The sequence below is a fragment of the Quercus lobata genome, chromosome 1 (genome assembly GCF_001633185.2).
Source record: "Quercus lobata isolate SW786 chromosome 1, ValleyOak3.0 Primary Assembly, whole genome shotgun sequence".
In the NCBI taxonomy this organism is placed as follows: Eukaryota; Viridiplantae; Streptophyta; class Magnoliopsida; order Fagales; family Fagaceae; genus Quercus; species Quercus lobata.
Genome location: NC_044904.1, coordinates 20443174 through 20452155, shown reverse-complemented (window position 1 = coordinate 20452155; position 8982 = coordinate 20443174). Strand labels below are relative to the sequence as shown.

The window sequence follows — 8982 nt, the reverse complement described above, 5'->3', positions numbered from 1 at the left end:
TGTTTTATCTTTGAAAGTAGCAAGTTAATTCTATCTTGACATTGACTGAAGACTTGCTCGTTCCATGTGCGTAGAGCATCTCTAGTGGAGGCTTGCCTTTTGTAAAGCTTGATGAACTTAGACCTTGATGCTTGTATGTTCCACACCTTCTCAATAACGGAGTGGCAACTTTCATCTCTGAGCCATGCTGCTTCAAACCTGAAAGGCCTATGTGTGAAGCTATCTTTTGGGTTAGTGTCCAAAAGGATTGAAGAGTGATCTGATTTGATAGCTCCGAGGTGAGATATGGCGGCATTGGGGTAGGCCAACCTCCATGAAATGCTCGCGACACTTCTATCTAGCCTTCTTTTGATAGGGGCGCTGCCCCAATTGCCCTTGGCCCAAGTAAATTTGTTTCCCGAGAATCCCAGATCAACCGCATTGAATTCAAACAGCAATTCTTTGACATCAAAAATCCCAACACCTATTATCTTTGCATTGCAAGGTTGTAACTGTTGATTTTCGAAGAAACAGTTCAGCACTCTGGCCATGACGTTTTTTGCCTTTTCAATGGCAACAGATTCATGGGTACATGATTCAATTTTTTATTTTTCAGCCGCTCATGATTTTTTCTACGATTAGTCTCATTTACTTTTCTACCATCGATATATCACTCTATTAGTTTCAATAAATATTATTGATGTTAGAATACAAGCCCAACAGGCTTTAAACTCATATTCAATCATAGTCTATAAAATCTGCAAGAAGTAAAAGACTAATCTGCAATCTTTAGGAGAATACAGAAGTCATAAAAACAAACGTGATAGTAATGTTTCATTTTAAATATTGTGCACTAAGATTAACAAATTTCTTCCTGTGAAAGTGATTTGCTATGATTGCTATCCTATTTACACGATGACTTTCAAGAAAATTCTCTAACCAATATTGAAAATTGCAATCCTAGCCAAACCACCACTGCACAAATGAAAAGCTAGGCAAAAAAAGAAAGAAAGAAAACGAAGAAAGTTCTTCTTGCTAGACAGCTACAGCCATTTACAAATTCATAACTCAACAGCAAATAGAATCAAACTCCCCTAAAAAGATAGGAGTAACATGAATCCAGTTATTAGAAAATATATAGAAACTACAAGTTAGAACTACTTGCTTCCTACCATGTTACACTTGATCAAACTCCCAATAGTATTCCACACCATTTTCACATCCTGCAATCTATCACCATCAGCTAACTTCTTATACAAATAACTCTCAAATGTCATGCGCTGCACATACTCATCATCACAAAGCTCCACCAAAGCCTCTCTAGCCGCATTGCTACCATAAAACACTCTCTGCAAAAGGTCCAAAAACCTGAAAGTAGTAACATACTTACTATCCCACACTCTCAAATACTCTCTCTTCAAATCATCCTCATTGACCATCCTATCCCCTCCTTCCGAAGCTTTCACAATCGCTTCGCCACACATTCTTCCTGACTTCGCCGCAAAATAGATACCTTCGCCCGAACATTTGGTCACGTATCCAGCCGCGTCCCCAACAAGCGCGACACGCCCACGTATCCGTATCGGACGCGGGTGCTCGGGTATTGGGTGAGCTTCAACTTTGATCACTTTCCCGCCGCTGATCTTGTGCTTGACTCTCTCTCTGATACCCTTTTGGTACAGCTTTATGTTTTGCTTGGCGCACACGGTGCCCGTGCCGACTGCCACGTGGTCACACTTCGGAAAAACCCACGCGTAAAAATCGGGCGACACGTCGTTCCCGACATACATCTCGGCGAGGTCGTTGTAGTACTCCATTTTGTGGTCGGGGAGCTTGATTCGCTCTTGGAAAGCGATGGCGCACGCGTACGTGCCGGCGTGGATTGAGCGAGCGACACGGCTATTGGCTCCGTCGGCGCCGACGACGACGTCGACGGGGAGAGAGTGTCGAGAGTTGTCGGAGGTGTAGTGAACAACGTAAGGGGAAGTGGAGGATTCGGGGACTTCGAGGTTGGTGACGAGGCCGGAGACGAGCTTGGCGCCGAACGACTCGGCGCGTGATCGGAGGAAGGAATCGAGTGCTTCGCGGCGGACCATGGCGATGAACTCGTTGGGTCTGAGAGTTTTTCCGAAATCGACGGAGAGGTTCGACGGCGAGAAGATGCGCATGCGGGTGACGTGGCGGTCGATGAGGTGAGATGGGATGTTGAATTCTTCGAGCATGCATAGCGGTATGGCGCCGCCGCAGGGTTTCGCGGTTGTCGGCGGGTTACGTTCGAAAAGAAACGTTTCTATGCCTCCGGAAGCTAAAGCCTCGGCGGCGGAGGACCCAGCTGGTCCTCCGCCTATCACGGCGGCGCGGAGCTTCCGTCCCGGGAGGGGTGGGTTGGTGGAGTTTGATGAGGCCTTGATAGTGAGTGGGTGCGAGTGAGAGTGAGAGTGGGAGTGGGGTCTGGTGATGGTGGTTTTGGTTTTGGTTGGGATGAACACAGCGAGTGTAGAAAAAGCTGTAGCCATTTTTGGTGCTTGCTGGGATTGGAAATGAATCTCAGTGTAGGAAAAAACTGAAGAAAGCAAATATACACTGTTTGATTCTCTTTAACTTGTGCGCTGGCCTCGGTGCATTGGCTTCTGTAAAGGTACTGATGATGCATGTGTTTGTTTGAATATTTTACTGTTGTTTTCAAATCTATATACATGCTAGCTACTTTTTTTAGTTTTTAATTTTTAAAAATTATTATTTTAATCAAAAGGGCCTTGAATTCCGAGAACAAAGACAAACGGTGTCATCAACGGGGATTGACCTGATGCAATAGCGTTGAAAGGTGGAGGTTGAAAGTTAAAGTTAAAAAGATGTAAAAAATTAAAGTTAAAAATTAAAAATATAAAAAAAAATTTGTGAAAAAAAATGGTGTACTTGCATGATAAAATTGCTTTTTAATAATTGCACTTAATCTTAATCCGTGGTAACCCACTATGGACTGGTGCTGGTTGGTCAGTGTGCCAACGGGAAAAATGATAGCATTGGACTATAAGTTAAGTGTGTGTTTTTAAATGCACTTTTTAACTCTTGTGAATTGTTTGGTGAGGGTGGGCCCAACTGCAAATTAATGAATTATAAAAAAGAGAAAATATAATACTACCAATAATTACACAACTTTTTTATCATAATTCCGATGATAGAGCGTAGAAGGTGAAATGTAAAAATGATATGTTCATACGAAAGTGATAAACAATTATTCACAATTTGTTATGTTAGAATTATAACAAAAAATTGTAAAAAAATTTGTAGTCCTACAACTTTTCTTTGTACAAAATTGATGAATTACAGCAGGCTTTCAGCTTAAACATGTGCTTGGAGATGTTGGTAGGACCTATTGGTGCACACACCACGGCAAAAAAGAAAAAAGTCTTGTTGTCAAATACCGTGTCCTGCAGTTAAAAAATTACACCCGCACTGTGGGTTTTAACTTTTAACTCAGATGACTGATGTACTATCTGAGTCATAGCTCATTCGCAGTCACTTTATGTTCTAATTATACATTTGACAAAAAAATTTAAGACTCTTTGATCAGTTTGCTTCTGAAATCTTCATGGTTATTGAATTCCAACCAATACATTTGTTTGTTTCTGTTAAGGCACATTTTCAGTACTAATGGATGTACTCATGTAAGGAATAATACAGAAGTCTGGATTGGGAGAATTATTCAGTAGCCTCTACAGACAACACAGAGTTGGAAGACTTTGAACAGTTTGTCATTTTGATATTTGAGGAAGTCACAATTACATCATAGATGAAATTCAAAGCAAAGGAAGGTTAAATATGAAGTAATTGTATACCATCATTGTACTCGCACTTATGAAATAGCCTTCAAGAAATCTTGGAAAATTTGCTCTTTTTTACTGTAACTTGCTATTTAGCATTTACATAAACTTGCATTTAAAATCATCAGCATTACTAACTTCTACTAACAAAAGGCCAGCCTAAACAAACCAAAGAAGGGAAAATCAAAAGAATACCACATGGTAGCTGCATGGTCGATCATCAGGTCAGATGCATCACTCAAGTGTTGATTAATTCCTGAATCGTTATAGGATGGCACATTCCAGAGAAGGGTCGGCCAGACCAGGCAGAATCCGCAAGCAAGGAGTTAACCGCTGGTGTAGGGTTGTATAAGTCCCACCAGACAAAACTTGAAGCTTGGTCACAGGCCATTTCTTGGGAGAGGCAGCCAATCATCGCGCCATACGTGCCAGCCCCACAGCACGCGTTCCTCACTTCCTTAAATCCTATATTTGTGACAGAAATGCACATCATATCAAGTAACTAATGATATTGGACTTGTTGATTTCACATGATGATGTTCTGCATAAGATATAGTCATAACTAGACAGCATAATTTTTTGAACTGTTGGAAACAGCCTGCAAATGATTTATACAATTCTAATATGGTGCGGGACATGTGGAGTGATTATTAACCGAGTGGCTAACTTAGCATTAAAAATCTTAATTGATAACTTAAAATTTGATTCCTTCTGAAATTTCAGATATGATGCAAAATTGTACTGTCAATTTAACTCTTCTAACATGGGATTCATCAAACGCTTAATCCCATCCTTCAAACCAAAGAAAGGTTCCATGGCAGGCATTTATATTCAGAATTTGGAAGTTTTGCAATATAGGAGAACGATGAAACAAAGGACCTAAGGCCAATAACAAACTAACCTGTTCTAGAGTTTCTGAATCAGTGTCTAACAGATTAAATGCAACTTTTGTCAACTTAGAAGTCAAAATTTCAGAGGGATTACCTTGTTGGATATAATCTTAATTAATCCTGATGACAAAATAATAATGTTGGAACATTCTGTCCTTACAAAGGCGTCTTTTAGTGTTTGGGGATCATTTTTCACTTTTAGCTTTAAAACTTAGTTTCTTACGTATAACTTTTTAAAACCTCACTTTTTCTAGGTACAACTATATTTTAACCAACTTTCAGCAAATAAATAATCAATAAAAAGCTATATCCAAATGCATACCTAGTGGTGGTTTAAATAGCAATTATCGAAGGCATTGAATTCACAATACATCAGATTAGAACAAATTGATTTATAAAATGTTATGAAACTTAAAGGACTCATTAGAGATTCTATTTGAAGCATGGGGGTCTGATGATTTCCATGGCTATAGCAGATATTCGTTAGTTAGAAAGTATAGCAATATTATCTCTTTTTACTTTAATATAAGACCATAAAGTCCTACTTTTTAAGGTGTCGTAATCAGATCATATCTCAAGAAGTAGAGGAATAGTGTAAGGTAGAAAATAGTAAATACTTTTAGGTTCATACCATAGTTTTCTGGTTTGGTAATGATCTCCATAATTCCTTGATACACATCACAGAAGACTATCTGTGCATCGGGCAACTTGGAATTAAGCTTCACAATGTGCTCATTCAGCATAATATTGTACTCCAAAACTATATCATTGATTTCCTTCACGCATCCTCGGCCATCTTTTTCAACATTAGAGGCATTATACCACTTCCACACTGTACGTGGTGTACACCCCAAAGGCAAAATTCCCGTGCATATTATCTTCCTGAAATTTGCATTGTAGAGAATCCTTATAACATGTATCATCTGGTTGACCAAAATGTGAGCAAACTCTTGGCTATTATAATTGAGCATTACATCAGAGGAATTTCCGAGGAAGAGATCAATGTAGTCATCTTTGCTAAAGGAGAGGTACACCATAGAGGATTTGATAAAATGGTCAGCACTGTTCTGGCCAAGTTGCAGCTGCAACAGCTGTATGATCTCAAAAACTTGGCGTAGTTGTTGGTTGAGAGACTGGTAGCTCTGGCTCCGGGGCTCCAAGACTGTTGCTTCTGCAGACCCAAAGTTAAGACCATGTTGGAGCTCTGCAATTGATCCATTTTGGCTGTAGAAAGGTAAGATGTTTGGCAACCTCATCTTCTCAGCTACAGCAACCATATGTAAATTATTACCTTTAAGAGCTAAATTTGCAACTCCAAATGCCAAAAATTTGTTGATCAGAAATACAACATTTCTAAATACTTGTCCTGCATATCCCAAAATTCCCATGTGTCTACATTGGCAAATTAGGAACCTTTACTTGCTAGCCTATCTGCTCACGCACACACTCACAGGCACAGTATTTATCGAATACTTAAAAAAAAAGCTATACAACTCAGCAAATTGTTACTCTATCCTAATATTTATTAAAAATCCAATTTTTTATTGTTCAAGAAAATGTTGTAGTGTGGTTGCTTCCATACTTGATACACACTCTCTGAAATGTAACAGTTCTCGTTCCCTTCCAATTGGACAGATTTTTCACATGATTCTTGACAATGAATTGAAAGAAGATATGATAGTAGAAAATCTTGCAGATTGAAAAAAGAAAAGAAAAGGTAATCTTGAAGAAGGCATTGCAAATTATCTCCGTGCTTGAAAAAGACTAATTTCCAATAAAAACATCCAAATGTACTCAAATCCTCAAGAATACAAAACACCTACAATTCCAAGATAGCTAGCAATAAAGTAAGCAAGGCTTAAGTCTGAGAAATTAGTACCAAGAAGATAAGGAAGAAGGCTTGAGTCTGAGCCATCGCATGGATACAAAGAGAAATTATGGTGAGTGAGAGGGTACAACAAAGTGTTGTCTCCACAGTCAACAGAAGAGTCCCCTAACACGTACAGTGCCATCACATTGTGTGTGTCTGGGGATTTCCCATTTGCTACGTTGATGATGAGCCCCATCAAGACAACAACCAGAAGAAAAAGGACCAACCCTTTTGGTGGAACTGTGTTCTGTACCATTTTTGCATTCAAACTCTGCTGCTTTTCTTTCAACTTTCTCACCTCTGGTTCTGTTTTTTGGGGTCGAACTTTCTTTCTTGTGAGTCCAACTCTGCCTTCCCTTTGTATGGACCAGAAAGATAACAGCGTATAAATGAGTGACAACCCGAAAAGCCTATTCATTTTCTGGTTTACTTGCCGCCCAAACCATACAGGCAGTGATGACGCGATTTTTTTTTTTTTTTAAAGAACATATAGGCACTGCCACTGCATTTCGTTCAAAGCTTGTATTATAAAGATCTCCCAATAGATACTTTTGTTAACTGATGCGACTCAGAAATTGGTTAAGCCATTCATCCTTTTATTCTTTTGAAAACTCAGCAAGCTCTCACTTCAGTTCAGAGACCTCACTTGAATATGCACAATTTTTTTTTTTTGGGTTAAAAAAAAATGGTAGAGGGGGTGACTAGTGTGACTACCCTTTCTGGACGTGACTATACTCCATAGTAGTACTCTACCCACTTCCAAACAAGACCCCGTACTTCGGGTTGGTGAGAAACTCACTTATTATAATATGCACAAAATATTACACAAACACTTATTGTTAAAATATTATGGTTAAAATTAAATAATTAAATTTACTTTTTGTCAACTGTTAAAATTTGTAGTTTTTAGTAGCTCAATTTTTGCACTTTCAATTATTTTCAACAGAAACTTTTACAAAAAAAAATTATTTTCAACAGAAACAGGGTTCAAATCCCTCCCTAACAATTGGAATATTAAAAGAAAAAAAAAAGTTTTTGTTACCCCACCCGCATTATCTACTTGGGGCCTTCTTTTTTTTTGGCTTGGGCTCTCTTCTTCTTCTTCTTCTTCTTTTTTTTTTTTTTTTCGGAACTAAGCTTGGGGCTCTTAAATTGTATTGTTATGTAACTCGTACTAATTTCTTCTGATGTTTTATGTTATTCCTTTATTACCCCCCAAAAAAATGATTAAACTTTTAAATTCACCATTTTTTAACTAATTAAATTTCTGAAAAACAATAGATAATTTATCACTTTTTCCACTTCAAATATAGGACAGGTTAATTTTCTGATTGTCAGATTAAAAAAAAAAAAAAAAGCCTCCTTTCTTATCAATTTTTTTTTGGTGGGACCTTTCTTATCAATTTTATGATTAGAAGAAGATATTAAGGGAGTGTTTGGTGAGTGTTTCTAAACAACAATTTTCAGTTTTTAAACAACAATTTATGTATTTTCACACACTTTTTCACTCACACGTATTTCCACAAAAATTTTTAAACAACAATTTTTTGTTTTTAAGCAAATATACCAAACGGGCCCTAAACCACAGGCTTCTCCACCACATCACCCCTGGTTTTTTTGCCCCTTAACGCCATTCCATGATTCCAAGCGTGTGAACAATTGAACTTGTCATTGGGGGCAGGCAAGGTTATTACTTCATAAGCCTTTCCAATAATTTTGCTCCTCAAATAGTCTGCTTTGAATTTGCACCAGTTGTTCAGACCTAGCTGGAGGCTATGCACCCCCCCCCCCCCCCTACACACACACACACACACACACACACACATATATATATATATATATATATTTTTTTTTTGCTCTTACAAACCTACCTGAACCATAAATGACTCGATGACAATAACTTGAGAATATGACCGTTTGAATAGCATAAACTAAGATGTACCGACACTTCATTTAGGGTGTCGTACCCATGTCATACTGGTGTTGTATCATCTATTTTATGTTATAATTTTTCAAAAATTGTTCATGTCACTGTGTCGTACTTATACTCGTATCGGTGCATCTTAGGCCATAAATCATTTCACATATAAATAGAAGCTCCATCACTAATCTTATATTGCATTAAAGTTCTAATTAAACTCCTTAACTGCAATTTTTTCATCCAACTCCAAGACCGACTTAATTAAACTCCTCAACTTCAATTTTTTCAAATAACTCCAAGAACAGTCGGTCTTGGGCGTGATTGGAATTTCCCAAAAACTTTTCTCTTCCAAACTAATTTCTCTTTAACATATGCATGCCAACAAAGTAAGAATAGTTGATCGTTGGTATATGCTGAGACAATGCAACAAAGCGCCGCATAGGTTAGGTGTCATGGCCTTTTTATTAAAGAATTTGATGTTTAGCTCAGAGACCTCCT

The 8982-nt window shown here is 38.1% G+C and overlaps 2 protein-coding genes across 2 annotated transcripts; both read right to left on the bottom strand.

Moving 5' to 3' along the window:
* Positions 1-987: 987 nt before the first annotated feature.
* Positions 988-2622, bottom strand: LOC115986518 (geranylgeranyl diphosphate reductase, chloroplastic-like). The gene has a single exon (XM_031109673.1). The coding sequence runs from the start codon at positions 2493-2495 to the stop codon at positions 1137-1139; it is 1359 nt and encodes a 452-aa protein (XP_030965533.1). The 5' UTR covers positions 2496-2622; the 3' UTR covers positions 988-1136.
* A 1117-nt stretch (positions 2623-3739) lies between these two features.
* On the bottom strand, positions 3740-7221 carry LOC115986467 (GDSL esterase/lipase At1g71250-like). The gene is made up of 3 exons (XM_031109550.1): positions 6573-7221; positions 5325-5957; positions 3740-4268 (listed from the first exon to the last, which is right to left on the bottom strand). Exons 1-3 carry the CDS (start codon positions 6979-6981, stop codon positions 4042-4044), a joined length of 1269 nt encoding a protein of 422 aa, XP_030965410.1. The 5' UTR covers positions 6982-7221; the 3' UTR covers positions 3740-4041.
* Between the last annotated feature and the right edge of the window lie 1761 nt (positions 7222-8982).